This window comes from Chaetodon auriga, chromosome 11, assembly GCF_051107435.1.
Source record: "Chaetodon auriga isolate fChaAug3 chromosome 11, fChaAug3.hap1, whole genome shotgun sequence".
Lineage (NCBI taxonomy): Eukaryota > Metazoa > Chordata > Actinopteri > Chaetodontiformes > Chaetodontidae > Chaetodon > Chaetodon auriga.
This window is the reverse complement of record NC_135084.1, coordinates 9,328,936-9,352,780: the sequence shown is the minus strand read 5'-3', so window position 1 is coordinate 9,352,780 and position 23,845 is coordinate 9,328,936. Positions and strand designations below refer to the sequence as shown.

The 23,845-nt window shown below is 43.0% G+C and overlaps 1 protein-coding gene across 5 annotated transcripts in view; it reads right to left on the bottom strand.

The window, feature by feature from the left end:
- Window positions 1–11,422, bottom strand: part of mymx (myomixer) — a 29,321-nt gene extending 17,899 nt beyond the window's left edge. For 3 of the 5 annotated variants that reach the window (XM_076743571.1, XM_076743575.1, XM_076743573.1), the window contains exons 1-11: window positions 10,585–11,422; window positions 9,894–9,983; window positions 8,410–8,538; window positions 5,525–5,671; window positions 4,772–4,963; window positions 3,800–3,886; window positions 3,481–3,599; window positions 3,261–3,375; window positions 3,090–3,167; window positions 2,873–2,988; window positions 1,526–1,688 (exon numbers count right to left, since the gene is read on the bottom strand). In XM_076743571.1, coding sequence (XP_076599686.1) covers window positions 1,526–1,688; window positions 2,873–2,988; window positions 3,090–3,167; window positions 3,261–3,375; window positions 3,481–3,599; window positions 3,800–3,886; window positions 4,772–4,963; window positions 5,525–5,671; window positions 8,410–8,538; window positions 9,894–9,983; window positions 10,585–11,085 — 1,737 coding nt within the window. In that variant the 5' untranslated portion in view covers window positions 11,086–11,422. The remainder of the gene's footprint in view (window positions 1–1,525; window positions 1,689–2,872; window positions 2,989–3,089; window positions 3,168–3,260; window positions 3,376–3,480; window positions 3,600–3,799; window positions 3,887–4,771; window positions 4,964–5,524; window positions 5,672–8,409; window positions 8,539–9,893; window positions 9,984–10,584) is intronic. The other 2 variants (XM_076743572.1, XM_076743574.1) reach the window with 2 other exon arrangements.
- Window positions 11,423–23,845: the final 12,423 nt, after the last annotated feature.

Sequence of the window (23,845 nt, the reverse complement as noted above, 5' to 3'; positions counted from 1 at the left end):
CTCCGCAAAAGTATGTGACAAATTACTTTTACTGCTCAACTGGTGGTTGAGCCTGGCATTGAGTTTGCCCTTTGAGCTCCAGGGTTTTGTTTGGAGTGTGTCTTATTAATCCTTCGATAAAGAATAACGAGTGGAGCTCCCACATACAGTGCACCCAGGTTACTCCCAGCTCCCAGTGCAATAAACACCACAGACTGCAGTGAAAGGGCTCAGGATGGCCATACCAACGAGCTTAGGGCCCTCGAGGGAAACAACTGAGCTTGGCTCGCTGGCCTGATGGGCTCCTGTCACAGGTGGTGGGGCCACAGGGCCAGTAAGAACCTAAAAACATGAGCAGGGAAATAAACGGAACCAGAATGGAAAGAGTGAAGTTTTCTCTCCTCAAGCATCTGGGCACTTTCACACTGGGCAAAACGAAGCCAGGGGCTCGGTAGGGACTTAACAAGTGCTCAGGGTCAACAAGAGGAGAGGAGCAATGCATTATGGGATACCTGGGCTGAACACAAATAGCCACTGTGCGTTCACTTACGGATTGTAAAGAGGTTTAATGTGCTAACTTAAAAGACTAAATATACACATAATTACTGGTTTTTAACATACCACATACTTAAGTTTCTGGTTACCTCCTCTTCCAAAAGACGCTAACAGTTCTTCGTTGTAGGTTTATGGGCAGTGGGGTTACTGTAGGAGCACCCACATGTTCAATAAAGTGCTGGTAGGCCTCCAAATTGAGGAATGTTGTGTCTGAGGAATCCACATGCTCCGCAGATTATCCACTCACCCTGGACTGACCCAAAGACCATCTAGTGATATAGTATTTAATCCAATGACTGTGTACTGTTGTTAGAGCAGCTGAAAGCCAAGATATTATTCTACCATAAAGATTTTGGATTGGAGGGAAAGACTTATTTGCTCTGGCCCATTGTTCAACCATGCTGCACAGTCAAGGCTTGACATTTTTCATGGAAACTTATGGAATTCTTGTGCCAGTGTAAATAACACCTCTAAAAGCTCTTCCTGTGGCTCGTACAGGGCAATATTCATAACTTTTTCAGACTGAGGTTCTTGTTGGGAGATAGAGAGGACTGGCAGGGAAACAGAGGGCAAAGTCACATATGGCTCTATCCTCTACAGGACTGGTCTTAGAGTTATAAAGTCAGGCTGGCATTCATCCTGGTCATCTTATCAAGGGCTTCCCCACATGTGAAACATCAGATGATGTTATTAAGTGCAACTAACTAGCTGGTAGGATGAAAAACCAGCAGCGCATTGGGTGCCAAGACCAGAAGCCACTGCTCTACAGCACATCTGACAGACTCCAAAAATACAGTTATTTAGGAAAAACCTGCTTAAATTGTAAATCAGGCATTTTCCAAAGGACAAAGTGCGTCACTTTGTGCAGCCACAGAAGTCATAGGACTGGAAGCGGCTGAGCTCATGTTTTGCTCGCACTGATGCTGTTGTTCTCTCCCAGCCGAGAGCCACAGTTCCTCCAGTAATGGAATGAAACGCCGGAGCTACTTACCACGCAGCCTTTCATACGATTCTGCTCCTCCTTCACCTCCTTTCCCATGATCCTTTGTGCCTCTGTTCCCACGTTGCACTGGGGTTCTCGGGCCGGTGTCAAGGGGTCGGCGTCTTCCCTGGTGAAAGTGGAGCCAGCGGGAGAGAGCGCGGTCCTGTCGCTCCTGCAGGGCGAGCAGAGCAGGAGGTTACTGTGGTGCAGACAGCAGAGCTTTCTGAGGCCCACGATGAACTCCAATTATGGCTCTGAAGTTTCCGACCAGTGTTTGTGTTATTTGGTTTAAATAGCTATGAAACGCAGCTGATAAGACAGAGCAGATGATGTAATATTTGGATCTAAAGATAGGCTGCCGACTTGAGAGGTTCTCAGCCGGAGAAATATTTGGAAAGCAGGAGATGTTGGATGTGGATGTCAGATCTGTGGACTTGAGTTATTCCTGACTGTATTTACTCTTCTTCTTCTTCTTCTTCTTCTTCTTCTTCTTCTTCTTATTATTATTATTATTATTACTAGAGTGTAAGGATTGCAACATTATCCACTGGCCAGTCTAACACTCAGATAACATGAAAACTTCTACAAACTGAAATGAAGTCTGACAGGAGTATTCATGGTCTCCATGGATCGATCCAAATGATTTTAATAATTGATGCACATTCAATATAAATTCTTGCATTTTACCACAGCAGCGAAATGCAGCTGTACTCATTAAGTACATATTGCTTCAGAAAAAAAAAGTCTAATGATGTACAAGTCTGGATTCTTACTGTTGGCTATTAAAGTAACAATAAACTTGTTTTACAAATGTCATAAAAATAGCAAAATATTCTTGTAAACATGTTTTTATCTTAGATTCAGCAGACTATTCAAGGTGACGGCGGGATTTTATAGCGAGAGGAGAGCAAATACTGTTGCCAAACTGACCCAGTAAGCCAAGACGTTATTCAACTAGTACAGTAATCAAACACAAAGCAATGCAGAAAACTGAGTATTATAAACCAAAAAGAGGGTGGTGAGTGATGCTCTGTGTGGTAGTTGGTCTCTAAGCATCCAGACAGACTCGTTCTTCACTTTGTGTATAATTTTTCACTGATTCAAACCCAAATGAAACAAGTCTAATCAAGAGAGAGAGACAGATCTTTATACAAAGCTCATTTTCATTTGGAAAACGTCCTCTAGGTTTTTGCCAGTGCCGACTTTTAATGTAGGGTACCAGAAGACTAAGAAAAGCAGAAAAATAGAGTTCCAGCTCAGTGGAAACCTGCGAGGACCAATTACCGGGTGAAATGGCGCATGTATATTCGCAGGGCCACCAGAGTTGTCGATGCTATCCTTGGCCTGCTGTCTTACCTGAAAACCTTCTGAAGAAGCGCCCAGCAGTCCTTCACCTCACTCTGCTTCTGTGTGACGCCAGCAGCCAGGGCAGGATGGAGATTAGACAGCTGGGACACGCTCACATCTAGCATCTACCACACACAGGCCTGTAGGTTAGGTAGAGAAGGCTTCTGCAACACACTTTCAGGGTCTGATCGAGCTGTGCTGCTTTAATAGAAAAGACGTTTCCTACCATGATTTGGCTGGCGATGTCACGTATTTCTCTGTCGCCGAAGCTGTCCAGCTCTTGGCATGCAGATATGCTTTTGCTCTAAAGGAGAAGACACATAACAGTAAGTGTGAGTCTTTCTGAATCTCAGATTGAGGAAGAAAAGAAAGAATTGAGCCACCCAGGTTATTGTACCATGTTACTAATAGCAAACAACGTATTATCTGCCTGCTGGTAGAACGAGGACACCTCCAGTGCCAGCTGAAGATTTTCATGGTAGTTTTTCAGATGAGACTGGACCTTCAGCCACCTACACACAGCAGATAACAGAGCACACAAGTTCAGTCTTAAATGTACCTCTAGATTGAAGATGTGTCGTGCAGCACATGAGTTCAACTGAAGGGACAAAGTGTACATTTTATTGATGTGTTTCCTTCTGCTGGAGATGTTTTTGCCATCTGTCTTCCCTTGTTTCTCCAGCTTCAGGGCCAAGTGGTTGATCTCCTCGTGGAGGTTTCTGTGGAGCTGCTCATCCTGCAGTGAAACAGGGGAACACAATCCAACTATGACCTCAGCTGTCTTTGCCATAGACTGTAGAAGACAAATTACAGTCAGCCATAGATAAATGACTTTAAAATCTGTACAAAATCAGAATATAAACCACTGATATGTGGAAATGTGTATATTTTGACCTCATCGATGGTGATCAGCATTTATAATGTTTTTAATGTTACCTGTTTCAGATCTAAAATTCTCCTTGTCAGCTGCATTTTGTCAACATTTTCTTCCAGGACATTCACCAGAGACTGCTCCTCTTCCTGCTGGGACACATAAAAGTCAGTGTTTATAGCCCCCATTTGTTAGGAGCCCGACCATTACTTCTTTTCAGACACTGCAGGATTAAACCACACTCGCCCTGCTACCATGGTAGATGCTGAACAGAGGTAGCCTCCAGCGTTAGAAGAGAAACTTTGAACTTGATACTAATGCACACAGGAAAGGATGAGTGGAAGTAAACGGAGAATACCGTCTCCTCTGGGGATGGATGTTTTATAGACTTCATAAGCAACATCCTCCATTACATTCCCACATGTCCATTATCAATCACCACTTCCCTTGTGCCAGACATGGACATGGACAGAGAGATAAACATAGGCCTGAAAAGCTTTTTGATAATGACAGGCAGATGTTTTACACCGGTGAACATATACAAACAAGAGATGTCTTCAGGATACTGAGCTAATTTCCTGTATTAGTGAGCACTGTTTTTTGTGCCAGTTATCTTGACAGCTGTTGATTAGAGCTGTCTGTCCATTCATTTTTGCCTCTGGGCCCACTGTTTCTGGTGTTAATTGTTCTAGTCAGAGAGCTTGATGGCTTTTCTGTTTTCTGTCAGATGCATGGGTAAAGGAAGGGAGGAAATATGAGGCTCAGGAGTGAAACGTGAGATTTAAATGAAGGCGCATAAAACTTAATATCCATGTTGTAATATGAAGTATTAAATTTGAAATGTCTAGTACCATGCAGTCAGCTATAAAATAAAATCCCAAACTCCACATTTTGCTGAAAAACAACCAATATTATAAAAAATACAAAAGTTTGACGCAATACTTCCATAAAATTGGCTCAGAAAAGGATGACAAAAGGGGTAAAATAGCCCTCCCTCTGCGCATAGCAACAGCAAAGAAGAGGAATGCTTTTATTACCTTCTCTTTAATCCATGCCTCCAGCTTGTCCACTTTCTTGTTGAACTCCTGCAGGTTCTTGGCTCCGCCCAGGGCCCTCGTCTGATTTGCAGCCGTCTGTTTCAGGGTCTGCCACTGGTCCCTGAGCTGGCTGAGCTGCTTCTTCACCAGATCAGCGGTGGGGTTCAGCTTGCAGATCAACTGCTCCCCCATCTTTTGAAACAGAAAGTCACTGTTCATTGTAGGTGTAGCACAGACGGTGTGGCAGACTAGCAGAACAGTGGCTGAGTACATTTGACAACTCAGGTTTGTCAGAGTCAAGGCTTATGTGCCAGCCAGCTTCATAAATGTTGGAAACCTGCCATTGATTTCTTGGATATAGCCCTGAAAAATCTGCTGGTTCTGCTTCTTTCCTTCCTGGGCTGTCTGAGTGTCAGGAGAGGTTAATTATCAGCAATGTAACTTTTCCAAACATTTTCTCCAGAGGGAGAGAGTATAAACTGGCTTGACAGAGCCGTCTGGAACACTGAGGGTCTGCTTTTCTCTCTGGTGGACTGAAAATGCATACGAGACCATTATTTTATGTGTTACGTGATCTGACAGACTCTTTTAGCACCAAAGACAGTGATTAATGGTTACACTGAGATCCCCATTACCTGTTCAAAAGTTAAAGTAAACATTTCATTTTGCATGTGGGTTCTGCTGATATGCTTGACCTGGCAGCGTGGTGACAGTTTCAGTTAGGGTCCCGTCTCACGCTGATCATTTCATTACCTGGTTGAGTTGAATCAGGGTGTTCTCAAAGTCTTTGAGGTCCCTCTGAAGTGTCTGCGATGCTTCCTCCCAGTCCTGCAGGGGGCAGCGCTGAATATTACATCCATCCTTCAAGTCCTGCAGCTTGCCTTTGATCCACGCCTCTGCCTACATCACAAACAGACACACACACAAAGATGCCGTACACTGTGCCCATCATGCCACATCTATTTTACAGTGAGAACATCTGCTTTAGGAAGCATCCATTCATTAGGTATAAATGTAATATCCACAGTGTTATTTGACTAAGCCTGCATAACGATACAGAGTGCAGTCTCGAGAAGTGCATGAACTCTCAGGAGCCATCTGTGAAAATAATTGACTTGTACCTAATTTAACTGTGGATGTTTTCTCCTGAGCTGAAAAGCAAAATGATGCTGCATATGATGTGGACAAAATGTGAGCAGATAAGAAATATTTGTATGGATCAATATCACACATGGAAATATGACAAAAACAGCCTTCTTTTGCAGTATTTTCAATTAAAAATATACCTAAAGTACCTAACCTTGTGTGACATGTGACAGTACTCTGAACAAAGTGGTAGTCACGGTGGTGAGACTTATTTCTGCCGATCAGGAGGGCAAACTGGCTAAATTTCTTCCCTCACTTAAACTAACACGGAGCCTCAGACACATCAAGAACGGCCCTTTGTTCTCCAGTGTCATGTTATGCAGAGCAGAAGTTTCTCTTGGCAAGTACGTGGACTCCAAAGCCTGCATAAGGCTTTGTCTTGCAGAGCTGCCTTTTCTGGCAACATTTGTATGGAGTGAGAACTGCAAACCAGGTGGTCAAAATCAGAAATGTGTTGGAAAGTACATGTTTGTTTTCGGCAAGAAACCCAGCGTGGAAATCAGTGACCCACCCGAGTCACAATAATCAAATGGACTAATGCGTCAGCTCAGGTTCTTCCACTTCTGATCCTAAATGAGTCATGCAATTGATGAACAGCAGAACTTTATTTTTCACAGTGTTGCTTTTGTGGACTCTGCACAAAGTCAAATAACAGTTAAGCACACAAACACGCCTTTATACCGTCACATCAAAGCATTATTTCCAAGGAAATTACCATGGCAGACAATGAATAATAGACTCTACAGTAAGCGCTCTTTTGACTCAATAACACATTGAGACTTCTAAACAACTCTTTGCTCGAGATTAAAAAACGTGATGTCACTTCTCCTCAGAGAGGCAGGTCATCAACTTTACAAGGCCCCCGCTGCAGCTGAGGTATTTCTGGGTTGAACAGAAGGAAAAGAGCTTGACAAAACAGGCCTGCCCCTATCTCCTCACACTGGCTCCCATGGTACTATAATGACCTCACACAGGAAGTCTATGATTCCCTTGTTTCTTCCTGTCTGCTCTCCACAACAATTGTGTGTTTATCAAAATGTACAGTGAGGCCTTAGTCTAGCAGCAAAGAATAGATGGCTGATGAATGCAGTTCAGTCTGCGTCACTGCTTCTGAAAAGTCTGTGGCCACACAAGAAAACAACACGACGGTCTACAAGCTTCAAAATAACACATTTTTAGAACTTTAACTGAAAAGCAATGCACTTCTTTACACTTTATAAAATGTTTACCAACCAACCACCCTTTTTTTTTTTTTTTTTTTGCTTCTCTATTAATGCAACTTGGCCCTGACAAGTCTGTGGGAGTGGAAGTCGACTTTCTCTATCATGGAAATGAGAGGGTGAAAGGCGAGATGTTTTGCAGAGCAGGCTCAGAGACAGATGGCCCTCAACAAAGCTGTGCTTCTCCATGTGGTGACCTGCTTTGCTCTCCTAGCTTGAAACATTGGGGGCTTTTAAAAGTCTCTCCCTGGAACGCTCACTTCCACTTCCACAGCGATGTAATACTGTAATAACACATTTTCATCAGCGATAGCAGTCAACCAAATCCCTGTAAAACAAGCGGGGCCCCAGGCACCAAAACCTCTGGCTATTTAAAGTGCATTCTCAAATAAAATTAAAGTACAAAAGGCTGTTTCCTCCAAAAGCAACAAATACGCAAGCTCCACTTAAGAGCAAAGGGGCTGCTAAGCTTGTTAACATTAACGACGTGCTACAGAGCTGTTTTCAACACATCCATACATCATGCGTTTCCCTCAGCTGACACATCCAAAATGAATTTCTTATTACTGGAAGTAAGCAGCCTATCACTTGGATGGTTGCTCAACAGAGGTCTGATGACAAAGCCAACTGCTGGACAAAATGTCCCTCAGCCGAACTCGCTGAAAAATGTCCTTGTACAACGGGCTGGACGCAGCGATGAGATAACACAACCAGTTGTGCTGCTTGGCTGAGCCTCGCTGGGCCATAGGCGTGAAGAGATGGAGCCAAACAATGATCTCATCCCTAAATAATTGCTTCACTTGTGGCGGTTTCCCCTCCCTCTCTTCCCTCAGCTGAACACAGCTCATACAGTTCTCAAGACAAAATAAGAACCAGTACATATTTTGTTCTTCCTCTGAGGGTCATGCGACAGGCAGCTTTCACTCTGACTTCATCTCTACAGCGTAACTCGTTGCTTTTCAGGTCAGCCTCCACTCCAGCTTTTTTTCATTTCACATTTTTTACATCAGAGGAGCCTCGAGATTCTGATAAGTTATTTACTGCGAGTTCACTTGTAATGATTTAAAACATCTCCAACTGCATGTATTCTGCAAAAGCGGAGTGGAAAAAGCACACCCTCCTCAAACATTTTATGAGTTTCCAAATACATGACGGAACACAGAAAAGCAGGAGGAAAGTGCAGCTTTTCATGAGCAGGAGTTCCCTGACCGACCATTCCAACCTGTTGATCCTGATATACTGTTCATATTGTGTATGAATGGCACATTTTACCTGCAGCACTTCCTTGTTGAAGAGCGAGGTGCGCTGAGTGAAGCAGTCACTCTGGGATGTAACAGCTGCAGATGCTTCGTTCTGTGTGTGCGGATGACTTTCTTTCCTCTGCGATTCAGGCACGGAAATCTGTGTGAGTGCAAAACACAGACGTGAGAGTGTTGAAATCATGATGCCTGTTTGACTGCGACATTAGACTTTTTAATGAAGTAAAACCTGAACTACAGATGATGCTTGCCTCTAATAAAACCTCTAAGAAGGAGGTACAGTTCTCCAGCTGTAATCATCCCACAATGAGGGGATGTTTTACTGTCCATTCACGTCGATAACAGCTTTTTTTTTCTTTTTTTTTTTAACCATGAAGATACATTACACAACCTTTGTCAGACTGGCCCCAAGGTCCCTCTTAACAAAAACCTACTGTCAGCACTAAGTGAGATGAAATGAAAAGGACTGGCACAACCTCACTAATGGACGAGCGTTCCTGCTGCTCGCCAATCAGGAAACATCTGGGCACATGAAGGAAGCAGGAACGGACAGATCCTTGAATGTCTGGCGTTTCTTACTGTCAGCCTCACATGTAAACATATCACCTTTAACGGACTTTGGTAGATCGTGTTCAGTCTCTCATACCTGAGCAGGTGAAGGCACCACCACCTTCTCACATGTACATAACATTTTCGCCCATTTGCATAAATAAAATATGAGAGGAGGAAAAGCAAAGTATTGTAGTGGTTGCAGAATAAGGGGTGATGCAGATGCCACAGTTTTGTCGTCCTACAAGGGGAAATGAGGCCATTGCTGTGTCAGTGTGTTATTATAACCAGCCTCCATGAGGACTTCAGCAAGCCTTCTCTTTTGTTAACATCTTCCCTGACCTCATGTTTTCCAGTGAGCCCGGCCTCAGCAGGCTCTGCTGTAACAGAGCACCTCATCCACAACACACACTGATGACTTCAACAAGAAACAGGCCAAATCCAACAGCCCATTGACTTTAAACAATATCCTACAAAATACTCAAACTATTTTTCTTCTGTGGACGCTTTCTTTAGAAAATAGCGCAGTCAAACAAGAGGAAACAACAGGCTATTTGTGTGGCGTTCAAAGACGCATTGCTCCTATAACTCCTTTTCCAGCTCTGTGTAGCTTTGCTCCAAATATATAATATCATAAACTGTTTAAGTCTGGCGAACGCAGCTCATGACTTCACTTCCTAAACGCCAAGAGATCCATCAACTCCACAGCTGCCTTTAAAGACCCCACTGCCTCACCACAAAACAACTCCTACACTCTGAATAAAGATGGGAAAAATAGCACCATTCTCAACAACTCACCCAATAAAGAAAATTAATTTAGGCTAAAAACGTAAAACCTATAAATTTAACGTTCATTAACTGAAATCAGTAAATTAGCTCTAAAGCTAGTTAGCTAGATTAGCTAACTTCTTTGTTACATTTAACTTAGCAGCTAAGCTAGCGTCTTACCTGCTGGACGAACTTCTCTCTGTTCACTTTTTCCCTGCTTTGTCCCTGCGTGGGCTGTAATTCATCACTGCTGTCTTTTCTGAGTAAAACCTAAAACATTCACATAAAATGAGCCGACGGTAGTGCTGAAAATAAGCCGTGAATGAGCACAACAAGCTGGACAGGACTGAAGATAAGTGTGGCAGGCAAGAAAAAAAAAAACAAAAACATTAAAGCTTGTTAAAACTTCTCGATAATAACTCTAACTTTTTACATGCTGTTGAGATTACATTTGTCAAACAATATTGCATAAAGTATTGTTTTATAACCTCAAGCATAACAAAAAGTTCTGTTGCTAAGTAACATAATGAAAAGCTGTTTTGGTTCTTCAGGTCTGGAGCCAATACTGCTAAATATTTGCACTGTATGTTGAAAAATTGCACTAATGTCACCTTTCAGGCCAATTTCTGAACTTGTAGATACATTACCAGTATTTGTTAAAACAGTCAGAAGAAAGGATTTATCATGTAAGCTAAACTACAACATTTTACAGAATATCATTGCAAAATACTAAATAAAAACTTAGAACTTAATTTAAAAAAGTGTCTTTTAATTATACGTCAACATTCAATCAATTATCAACATGTGTGATATTTATTATTTGCTCCGTTATTAGATTTGAGTATTTGCATTAGTAAAGTGCGTCCTGTACCTTGAAGTGAGAGCTGGGCTCATTCTCACAGCTCACACCTACAATCCTCGGCAGATGTGGATCTGATGTGCTGGTGACGTTGTTGTTGTTATTGTTGTTTTCAGATGTGGACCCTGTGATCGACAGCTGTGCTGGCCCCGCCGACGCCTTGCTCTCTGATCTGTCTTTACTCCCAGAGATTGTGATCTTCTTGATGGATCTAGACACAGCTGAGGGAGAGGCAACGTTCTGGTTCAGGTGGTCCTCAGCTGCCATGTCCTCATGCTGGTGTTTCACGGGGGCTGCCTGCTTGACGATGGGTGAGACGAGACAGGGGCCACGTGCACAGACCTGGGCTCGGCCGAGGTAGAGCGAGTTCAGGTTGTGCTGTAGGGTGCAGTTATCCAGACTCTGGCTCTGCAGATAACTCTGCGTGAACTCCTGGCATTTTGGCACAGCCGGGACTGACAGCCTCGTCCCAATAGTGAAGGGCTGGACCTTCCTCACTATGCTTTCAGACATTGCCTGTGTCCAGTTAGGAAAACAAAATAGACGTCCAAATGGGCATTGAAAAAGGTCTGTCACATTCCTTTGCACGCTCTCCTCACTCACCAGTTCTGTTTGTCCGGTCTCTGTTCAGCAGGCAAGTGGAGGGTTGAACAGAAAGTGGAGGCAGAGCTCAGTTCTCCACCTTCTTGTGCATGTTGAGAATGCACAGCACACAGCCCAGGATGGCTTCCTTGGACTCCTGGGATCGAACGCGGTCCCAGACGTGGCGCAGCGCCGTGCCAAGGTGGGCAGCGCCAGTAGAGAGGCTTCTCCTGAGGAACTGTGCCACTGAGCCTGCCAGTCTGCTACTGAGGAGCCTGATAACCAGGGACCGCAGCAAGATGAAAACTGCTGGCATGCTGCCTGCCTGTGCGGCGAAAAAAAAAAAAAAAAAAAAACTGAAAAAAGAAAGCTCAAAAAAGGAGGGGGAAAGAGGAGGGTTGGTTAAGAGACGGGATGAAGTCACCACCTCTCCTCACTCTCTCTCGCTCTCTCTCTCTCTCTGTCAGGAGCGACAGAGCGGAGAGGGGGCTGTAAAGTCCTGGCTGTCAAAACTTCCCCTCTGAACCCGAACAGAAAATCTGCTCAGATAAGAGGCGAGGACTAATGGAGTCAGAGGGAGAGAGAGACCTCTGTCAGACCTCTTCAGTCACAGCTTATCCTCTATGAGGTAATATCCTCAGCTGAAACAAAGTCACACACACCCACGCTGCATCTACCTTACCTCCACCTTGAAGTGCAGAGGAGCAGTGAAAGCCCTGAGGTGATCTGCTCTGTTCCAAAAATTCCTAGACAAGAAAAAGTCCAGAGGAGAGAGAACAAGCTTCAGAGGCTCACGTGAACGCTGTCTGTCCAGGAGTGAGACTGCTCTCCTGAGCCCCGATCCTCCTCTTTCCCTGTCAGCGAGGAGCAGTTGTCACACAGGTTTACAGCTGAATGGGACAGAACACCCCCGACTCCATGCTCCTTAAACCTCAGAGCTGCTGGCATGACAAGTGTGTCGGGGGGGGGGGGGGCAAGCAGATGATGACCCCCACCACTCCTTGATTGTGGCGAGGGTTCAACAGAGCACATGTTGGGCTGACTGATTGGAATGGCAGGGGTGGCGTGTGTGTGTCAGGGGAGCAGGGATTACTGAGGAGAGCAGACAGCAGAGAAAATATTTGCAGGGCGCAGAGGGCAGAATCTGCTTCCACTGGTGAAAGCTTTCCCAAAAAAGGAACTCTCACTCTTCACTCTGCTGCCCTCTGATTTGACCCCAGCACCTGGTCCAAGGGCTCCCACAGGCACTCCAGCCACTGAGAGCAAACCCAGTAGGATCAAACTGAAGTAACTGCATGCTCCAGTTTACAACAAAGCACTTTTGGAGTTTCACAAAAATAATGGCTCATATATTAAACTTACATAACATTTAGACAGAAACATTAAAGAAATATACTTATTCATGTGGGCTAAAGGCTCTAGAGTTACTTTGCCAACAGCCAGCAGTGGGACAGCGGTCACTCAGCAGGGCTCCCTCTGACAGAGGTGGCCCCGGAGCCGACACGGTTAATGATGCTTTTAAAAGAGCTCCGGTTTCATGATGAAGTCATCTAAGGAAGAGATTTAATGTGTTGCAGCTTGAAATCAGAGATAAATTCTGCGCAGGCTGGGTGGTGTTCAAGGAAGGCTGGATGGGTGGGGTTCAAGGGGTTTGGCTGACTTTAAAATGCCATTTCCTCGTATTGCTGGGTGAGTGGCTCTAAAAGTGTGCGATTTATGTGTGCTGTGGGTACACTGCGTGACTCTGACACCAGCGTATGCCAAAATGTTGGTCGTGTTCAACTGGAACGTTTGGAAATTTGGGTTATTTTTAATTTGGGATCGTTATTTGTCAAGAAAGAAACACACACACACACACACACACACACACACACACACACACACACACATCTTTTTGCAAGTCATGCTATGCAAAGACAAACCATCCCACTGACAGCTGTTCCTGAGCCTGTGCAATCCTCAATTTAGCCTATTCAATGTAAAGGCTGTTTAAAAAGCCAATAACAGAGTTACCTCATTGAAGTTACTTTTACATTTACATCAAAACAGTGAGGTATACAGAACTTACAAAAACATGAAACAGATTATGCTTTAATCTGCACTGTTTGCCACCACGTTGAATAGAGTGTACTCCTTTACATTCGCTGTAACATTAGCTTTCTTGCCGAGTGTTACTTGAGAGAATCAATGCCACTAAAGATTGGAGGAAGGTAACAGCCAGCCTGGCTCATGTATTAACATGTATGAGTTGGTAGCTTCCTTCAAAATTTTGGACAGAGTCTACATGCTAAGCTAAGATAATCTCCACCTGGCACAAAATCAGTTCTTAAAGCACTGACATGAGAATGGTATCAAACTTCTCATCTGACTAGGGACAAGAAAGCTACTAACATAGAATGGCAAATTATTTCTTTCGACTGTGGCTTTAGAAAAAGACGATGGGGGTGAAGGGTGGGCAGATTCATGGAGAGGTGCAGCCCCAAAATCATAAAAATCTTTCTTAGTGACTCTAGTTTCTAGTGAATAAGACACATAGCATAGCATGGTGTTAACATTTACTTAAAGTTGACCGGTACTTCTAGGAATAACATTTTAATCTCCTCTGGGAATTTTGCAATAATTTTAGCAAAACGTATGAAATCTCTTTGAACTGCGAGCTTTGCTTGTATAGCCTGTGTTTTCACCTTAGCCTGTAAGCATTTATAAAGGGTGGAAAGTTGTTTGCTCACAGAGTCACTGTCAGATTAGATTTGAACCAGGTGTCCAACCTCTGCCAACCAAGTCAGATTAGGCTACTGTAACACCTTCCTTATGTTGTTTACCCTGGAAATCCTCCTTCCCCACAGCTCTCATTCACATCTAGCGCGTAATGATTAACTGTGCTGCTCACATCCCTTACAAATAATTTAAAGCTCAGCCTCGATCCAAGAGCTCTTTATTTTTGCCCTCTTCCTTTATGTGCATCTTTGAGGATGGCTGTTAAAAACAAGCTGGTTCTGGCATGATGGCTGATATCATTGCCTCCCAAGATGATAATAAAGTCCTGATGCTTTCTCACCACAGGCCCTGGTTAGTGATCACCCTTGTTAGATATCTTCCATTTTATTAGAGTCAGTAAATACGACTTGGAAGACTTGTTGAAGGGGTGATGTCACTGAGGCTGCCCGCATGAAAGGAGAGTGATAGCTGCGGTGGAGGAGAGATGGGAGCTAAAGGGGGTCTGTACTTTTCCACTTGGTCTATGTCATCTCAAAGGCATGATCGGCCTGCTGGTCAAGTTTCAGTACAGATAAGATTGAGTTTGCTCTCTGGATCGTGACCAAAAAGGAAAAGATTTGAAGTTTTAAAACTGCTTGATATGAAAGGAATAGAAAAATGAAAATACTCACTTGACATACGTTATGACAGGAATGCTCGGCCTGAACTTTTTAGTAATGAGATGATACTCAGAGAGATCTAATCCAACACTAATCACCTCTGCAGCTTAGAGGTATTTACTGTGCAAGGATTTTCTTCAAAAAAAGGTGATCCCTCTCAAGCGTGACACGATCCACGAGGAGAGTGTGGCGTTGTGTTTGTCTGTAGGGACGCTGCCCTCTGCCTGTATTTTCTTGTTTTGCTGTGTTCTGAACCATTCTGGGCTCTGAGCACATGGTTTGTAGCCTCCAGCCAATACCAGTGCGCAGGTGAGGTCATAACTTATTAAAAGGTAGCAGCCAGGTTCCACACCATAAGCAGCATGCATACAAGAGGAAGCGATGAAAGGCCCAGTGCCACGTGGACAGGTTGGCCTGTTTTCTGTTGGACAGGTAGGTGCTGCCGATAAGGTTAGTCAGTATGCTTAAGTATTAAAGCATCTCCATCACCACAAATGTAACGCTCTGACCACAGTCGTGTACAAGGTGGCGTTGAGCTGGCGTGGAGTGGCCATGTTTGAACGCTGTGTTTGCAAACAGCAACTGACAATTCCTGTTTAGTGCTGCCTACCTTTAATATGACACAATCAATGAAAAACTCACGTCTGAAATCATTAGAATCATGTTTCTGTTGATTAGTTTTATTGTTATGACTAAAATGATATTGTTTAATGTTGGATGTCAGGGCTGGATCACCACCAAAATGCAATCACTTGTCCTGTGGCCCAAAATCGTATTTTTACCAGCAAGACAGACGGAGCATAAACATAATTAATGTCTTTGGTGATGTTATAAAGCAACATGAGCATATGTATACAAGTTGAGCTACTTTTTTCACATTGTGTAAACGGAAACAAACACGAGTTAAAGAGAAAGTTGAGCTTGTGAATGACAATGAAACACAAACTACAAGGCAGTGGGGACATGGTGCCAGTGGAATTATGAAGTCATTTATTTGTATTAATGCTTATCTGTTGATCTAAATTGCTTTAAATTCCTTTGTTCTTAGCTCACGAGTCTGAACCCACATCTTGACAATGGCCTAGCCTCTCTCAGATGGCTCGCCTGTGGGCTTTTGTACTTCAGCCACTGAAGCTAATACACAGCATTAATAATGAAATGATTTCTGCTTGAATAGAACAACATGACAGCTGCAGTTTATGGACCAAGGGAAATATAAACACATTACGAAAGCCACATTTTCAACATTTACTGCACGATGTCCCCACATGGGTTCATTTCTTGAAGTTTCACCCACCCCACATCTATTTAGCCGCAGTATTGAAGGGGTTGCAACATAGTTTATGACATAATTTTAATGAAATCCTCTTTAAAACATAAGAGCTGCAGCCTTGAAACAGATCAGGAAAAGCACCAAACCCTTTAATTACTGATTTAATACTGACAGACTCCCAGTTTTGACACTCACCTGAGGCTATATTTGACCTAATGAGACTGCATGCTTCTCAGTTGACGTTCACACACACACACACACACACACACACACACACACACACACACACACACCTGCGGTACTTCATCCTGGGAGTCCTGTTTCACTAGTTTCTTCTGAACATGTCCACTCTTATCAGAGCCATACAGAGCCCAAGCAAACTCGAGCACTGGATGACATCACATGCAATAAAATGCCATCTTAGTCAGGCAGTGCTCATTGTTTGGAGAGACAGAGTGCCAAGTTTGTCACACGGCAGAAAGAGGCAAGCAGGGGCAATGAAACTCAACTGTCTGCCATGACGCATATATTTTTAATCTATTAAACTATAGCGGCATTGTTCCCAAAAACAATGCCCCTATGTTAAATATGTTCCCTCTTCCTAAATATCTTGGAATGTTATACGTCACACTGGTTGTCAGGCAGAGTGGCTTGTTGAAAGGTAACTGCCACGTCAATAATACAATGATCTCTGGCATCCTTGTGCAGCATTCCTCCATGGAAACACGCAACCCTTAATATTTGCTCTATTCAGCTTCCAGCTTTGACAGCAGGGTGGTGTCAGGATTAGAAACAGCATTCAGAACCCTGTGTTACCAAGCACGTTAAAATATAAAGGCAGGAATCAGACCTGGCTTTGAGGGAAGACGAGTTTAGACTCCTAAATGGGTTTCTTGTCCTAATACAACAACTGGCCACGACATTAGACATAAGGCAGTGTAGTTGGGAAACAGTGATTTTAATGTTATGAATGTTTAAGATCAAAATATTCTGGCTCTTTAATAAGCTGATAACACAAAGTCAACATTCAGTCTTCTTAAGTAAGTCAGTGAACAGAGTCAACGAGGAAGTTTGTTGATGATCAAATGCATCCACTTCACAGTGACTTCGTGTTTCTGCTCCTGGACTGGGAGCCAGTTGATAACAGATTGGCATGCATGGGAGCATTTGCTCTCAACAAGTATCAGGGTCCTGGGGAATGGAATGATTTCTTTCTCTTTTGGCTGTACTAGAAAAGATTTGGAATTGACAGAATACACTTCATTTTTAGCCATGCAAGACATTTGCCTGTAAGGGATCCAGTGTCGGCCTGTCTGTCAGTCAGGATCTCTAATATCTCAATAAATGCTGGATGGATTGCCGCGGAAATTTGTTTAGACATTTACTGTCCCCAGTGAATGAATTCTCTCGATTTTGGTAATCCCCCAACTTTTCATCTGGCACCACCATGATGTATGTAGTGAAATGTCTTGACAGCTATTTGATGGATTGCCATGACATTTGGTTCAGCAATTCATACCCCCCTGAGGATATAATGAAGTACCTGCAGGAGGCCTTAACTTTTTGTAATTTCAGTACTTTGTTTTAGTTGAAAACACCTGCAAAACTAATGGCTTTTCCACCAGCTGTGCTTTGTCTTTAGTGCTAATTAGCCAATGTACAGCATAGTTACACACTAAACTAAGATGGCAAACGTGGTATAAAATTATACCTGCAAACATCAGCATGTTGGCATTGACACCGTGAGCGTGTTAGAATACTGATATGAACATTTAGCTAAAAGAATAGTCATTTAAATCTAGAATTAAAATGGAGTCTTATAAAACAAAGCTGAATAGAAAGTTCACCTTCCCTAAGCTGCAGATCAGTGTTCCAGTGTGGGAAGCACAGCAAACTCAGACCCACTCTGTCATACAGGCCTTTATTGTATTTTCTCCAAGTGCAATTTGAAGCCACCCTCAGGTGGCAGTCAGGCTGAATGGCGGGATGAGGTCACTCCATCATGTGACATCATAGGTTCACATGGCAACTGTGCTCCAGCAGCAGGAAGCAATTTTCCTCATATCACAGGTTGAATAACAGAAAAAAGCTGTTTCTTATTTTTGCCCCCTCCAAAAGTATCAATCACCATGAGAGGGAGGCTTAACATTTGACCTCTGATGTCATTCCAGCGGCAGGTTCAGTGCCTTCAAGCCTTTATTTGGAAGCTTTGTTGACCTGGCGGTGTGATTTATTAATCACATACAGGACCTTTAATCATGTGATGCAGCCTGCCAGGGGTATAGTACTTGCCTGTGTGCTTAACATCTGAATCGCAGAGTGTTTCCAAGCGGAGAGGCTTGTTACACATTTTGAAGGCAGAAACATAGAACTGAGACAAAGGTGAACCTACACTTTTACATTTAAACATTTACATGTTCCGACATTTGACGGATTTGCTCTGTAATCAGGGCGTACTACAAAACCTCACAAGAGAAAACAGAGTGTTTCATCTGAGGGCTTCAGGCAAATGGAAAAATATAGTTAAGCCAAAATACATCTTGAGTCATTTTTGAACACCACTATAGCCTCGCAGATTAGATTAATGTTTCGGTTGAGGTAATTCCTCTCTGTCATTTTCTAATTGGAGGTAAATAAGAAAATACCAATAAGTACACAGACAGCTTGGAAAAACTTTCACAGATGTTCTATAACTTCTTTGAAATGCAGTGGGGTCTACACTCATTTTATCTCACTATAAAGACATCGTTACACTTCACCTCAAAGAATCTGGATTCAATACAAGACAGGCGAAAGCGATTTTTTTTCCCTGCTTTGACATACAAGGTGGCCTCAAGGGCTTTATGTAACAACCTGGACCTACCTGAAAGTTCTGCGTTATTGTTTGCCTCACTCGTGTCATCTCCTGTTAGTGGAATGGATGAGCTCATTGCTGACAACAGTCTGATCTATGCATGGCTTGTTGATGCTAAAATCCAGCTGACACTATAACAAACACCCAAACACCAATGGTACACTCTTACAAACAGAACCGAGTGTCGGGCATTGTTTGTCTCCAGAGTAGAATGACAATTTGCTGCACATAACAAGGGAAATGGAATTTTAAGCAGGCGTTATATTATTTTGGAAAGCTCAATCACTGTTTGTGAGCATGAACATCTGTGGTGCCATCAAAAGACTGGAGGCTCCCTTTGTGGTTTTATAAAATACTCATTAACCTTTTATTTTCACATAACCATCACCACACTGCTACCAGTGACAAAGCAGAAATGGTTCCCATTGCTAGATAATGACGCTCACAAAGTCCTATTCACTAGCGGAATAACCTAGACTGCTGTCTCTTTTGGCATAGGCTGTTGCTCAAATGTCTGGATTGTGAAAAGCTTGTGAGTTTTTAGGCCAAGGTTGCTTTTTAAAGAGACAGCATGTGACTAAAGAATACTTTGCATATTCCAGATCATGGATGACAAGACACACCGAGCATCAAATTTTATTCAAACATCATATGGGGATTATAGGAGCAGGTGTCTTCAGATTGGGCGTGGGATAACAATTGGGTTTAAAACAGGTGCTGTGCAATCTTGGAAACAACTGTCCCAACTGTGTGGGGGAGGGAGGGGTATGGTGGGGCTCTCTTGGGGCAAAAATAGAAAGTGAGCCACATAATTTAAGTGGTTCAGAGGAAAGTAGTTCTTGTTGCTGGCTGTGCCTTCTGTTGTAGTCAATCTGAAAGAGCCTGTGTCATGGTAATTATTGTCTTGCGTCAATAACACAATATCACAAAAATAACACAGAGAAACTCTGGAAGAAGTGCAACCATGCAGATGGCAAACATGCAGGGAAACAACCTTTTCAGCCTCCTAGTGACATTACCGAGGCTTAAGAGCACTTTCACACCTGCCCTGTGTTCTGCAGTTGAATTGAAACCAGGAGTATTTCCTACCCGTAGTTAGTGTTAATTTGGGGTGGTAAGAGAGCCACAAACAAACAAACAAAATCACCACAAACACTAAAAATCTGCTTCCCGGCGTGTCTAATGGGAGCCCTCTCAACAGCTTACCAAAGAGGAGAACAAGCCGCAGTTTCAACGAAGCTTAGCTAACACTCAGCTTCATGGTAAAGTTTGAACATCACCCGGCTGAAGTCGCCCTGATTCTCAGAAATGTGCGTGTCACATTACAGATATATTCAATCACAGACAGAAAATCGAATTACAACTGCAGTATGATAAGAGAATTCTATATAAGCCCCCCATCAACAAGCAGGTGAACACCAGAACTGTCAAAAAGGTTTGAGCCAACTCTCACCAATCCTGCCCAGGTATTTCTCAGGTTTTTTCAGGTTTATATGACCAGAGTGGAAATGATAATACTCAATTAAATCACTCATCTGTTTAGGATTTTAAGCTTTATCCAATAACCGGCCTCCCTGCTCGGCCACATGACTTAGCTTATAAAGTATGGTTTGTTGGTTAATTGGTAATTGGAAACATAGCCTAACCAATAAAACCTGCTACAAAGTACTAATTTTACTCCTAATTCAGAGCAATTCAAATGAACCATGAGCGAGAAAATGACCTGAGGCAAATACCAATCGTCCTCTTTAGAAACTCACAGAGAGGAGCTCTGTTCATTTAATAACCCTCAAATTAAAGGAAAATGTATGATTCAATCATCTGGCCACAGAGTTAGATCATGCTCTATGACATCATTCTGGACTGCTTAATGCTGTTGACCTAATCCAGCTATGGCGGAAGTCAAATCAGTGTGTTAAACATCCCGGGAGTATCTCTGCATGGTGCAGTAATGCGCTGACTGTAGCTAGTAAATGCAGTTTTTCGTAGTAGTAGTTGATATTATGACAGTAAAGACTTCAGAAAGGCTGAGTAGGCCTATTACCTTCTTTTTTTCTAGGAAAATGCCACAGTGACACCATGACTGTGCTCTACAGCAACACTGCTCAAGCTCACTTTGGGCCTCTGAAATCGAAATGCTTGAAGTGGAAACTATGGAAGAACCTCAGGAGGACATCCATTAAAGTACAAAATATAAGCGGGCGGAAATAATGCTGCAGAATTATACAAAACTATAACAGTACTTGTTTTTCACGTCAACATCAACAAACCTTTCTTTCCCCTTCCTTTCATTTATTGGTTTATTTTGCATGGAGTTGGTTTTACTGTTCATAATAACAGCCCACTTAGGACTTTTATGGGCCATGGTAAAGAAAAAGGTTAACCAAATGAGCCATTTCTAAGTAGAGGCTGTGTTTTTCTCTGCCACAAAGCATTTCAAAGCTCTTCCATCATTGGGCCTGCCCAAGAATACCAAACAACAGTTGGTTTTAGCAGTTGTTGTTGACTTGCACAGCTATGCTGCAGTTGGTCAACTCCTGTTCTCTATGTCAAGGCATAACAACAGACAGACACCACATGTGCTGGCTATAAAGTTTGTAAAACACACCACTAAGCAAATGTGTCAAAATGTGGCTCAGCAGGGTCAGATGGGTGACGCAATCTGTGCAAATGCTGACAGGTGGGATGGCAGGCCGAATGGACTGGGAGTAACTGCGAAGAGATTTCAGAGACTTTCGCCGCGCTGGGCTGGATTCTGTGTCGTGTGTAACTCACACTCACTTTTTACCACTATGTATACATATCACTTCTCTAAAGAGAGGTGAGGCAAGAGAACAATCTCTAAATGTTTATAAGATTATCAACTACTGGAATAACTATATGGTGGCAATTTTCTTTCCTTTTCTCTTTGTTCGTAAATAGGCAGAATATTTCCAGTATTATAGACTGAGGCCAAGCTCAAGGTCTAATAGGGGAAGGTGTATGCAGGCCTCAGTATAATGTTGTAATGTATATCATATCATTATGCAATATGAGGTTTGCATGGTATAGCTCAAAACAAAACAATTACCCCAAATAACATCCTGTGTCCCAGACATGGGATCATTTAAATAAATGTATCCAAGCCACTTCCAGAAATTCCTGGGTCCACTTCCAGACAATAACATCATCTAGCTGCAATTGTGTAACAGAGTACAAGAAACTACTGCTGAGTAGACAGCTACAGTTCAGACAGTCAGAGGGAAGTTTCATGTGCATCAAACAGGTCGAGTTAAGAACACAAGACTTCTGAAAACTGCATCTTTATTGAACAACAATACATCTAAAAGCAACAAACTAAAAAGCTCTGCATTATTTCACTTTTTGAGTGATGGTCTGCTGCACCTACAATGAGCCACAACCTGTTTTTCAATGTGTGTCCTGTCTGTGGTCTGTAATCACCTATCGGAGCTCCGAGGAGCAGCCACGGGCAGCTGTCGTTTGGCCAGCCCCAGGCACAATCTCACCATTGTGCATGACGTGCAGCTGGCATGGTGTTGGAATGCCTACACACAATGAATCAATCAAAGCCCCTCCTAAGTGGACCAGACCTGGACAGTGATATTGGCAGATCCATGGCAACTGAAACATGGCCCCTCAGTGCCATAATCTTTTTACAAGGCTTTACTTTCACTAAAGCCTGAACCAAGCTGATCACACTAAACCCACCCCTTTGTAATTCAATGCTTTTAAAAATTCAAGCAAAATCAAGCTGCATGATGTCATATTTACTGTCTAGACGTGTGAAACAGGGTGTCTAAGGGGTTCCAGTAACATTCACTATATGGGACAGGCCTCACATTCTACAAAATAACATGTTCCACCAGAGCCGTTAGCATTATCCTTTGTCCCATCACCCGGACCTTCATTACAGTCGGATTAGGTCGGTCATGCCAATATGAACCTCAGATGAAGTCTATTTTGTTCTCTACGCCAGGAAAGTTGCCCAAGAGCACATTCTTATTTATTGACAGCATTGGGCTGGAAGTAGTGCTTGCAAGATGGAGGACTTTTAATTATATTAAATACACAGGCATATCTCACAACCTCCCAATTTGACCACAGTCTTACACTGGAATAAGATGAGGTTATAAGGCTTAGTTAGTGGTTAAATATGTTGGCCTTACACCAGACAAACTGGGCTCCAGCCTGTAGCAGTGTGCTACTACCATGCTGAAGTGTTTTTATACACTGACACTAAAAAAACGAGATCTCCAGGGATGCTGCTTGGAAACTGACCGTGCTCTACAAGTCCTCATGAATGGCTGTCACACGAGCAGCCAAAGGGGAGAATCCGTGAACAAGTGCACCTCGACCAGACCTAATGGATCATCTGGTCAAATGTCTGATCAATAACGGTATGGCAGGGATCATATTCTTGAAAGCATTTGAGCAGGAATTCATGTGTTGGGCACTGTGATTGCAGGCTGACCTCATCAGCAGTTCAAAGCGTGTGTGACAGCGCCATCTACTGCTACAACTGTGTTATTATGAGTGTGACAGAAGCAGTCATGTGGGTTACTGCAACTGACAAAAGAGGAGATGGAGGTTTCATCATCTTTCTTCACTAACATAATGTGTTTAAACAGCGGTTCCCAACCTTTTAAAACCGTGACCCCTGGAAATGGATCAGTATAGACTTGTGAGTCCTCATCACAGATTAAGGCCTTATTATGAATGTGAGTTACAGCCTTTTAGCCAAACATTCATTTTTCTTTCTCAGATTGTTTCATTTGAAGCGTTTTTAGAGGCCTAGAGAGTAGCTAGTATTTCACAAGAAAAAACAGGAACAAGTCATCAAAAAACAAGCATAATGTGTAGATGAAGTAAATATTTTCTTCCTCTTCTTTCTTCTTTTCCCTTTATATTGGGGGCCCATGGGGAGATCCTGTCCCCCAGGCTGGAAACCACTGTGTTAATTAAACTCCATATTTATACCTCACTGACAAACAGGTCCTGCCCCAAGGTTCACTTTGCATTAACTGTTTTTTTGGTGGAGGCAGCAGGTATGACTTCATATACAATGCACAGAAAAGTGGGAGGTGGGCATCAATAGCCAACAAAGCCCATTCCCCAGCGCCCCCAATTCAGCCATGCAGCTTGAAAACACAAAAATTAAGTGGAAAATAATCTCTCGCTGGAAAATGT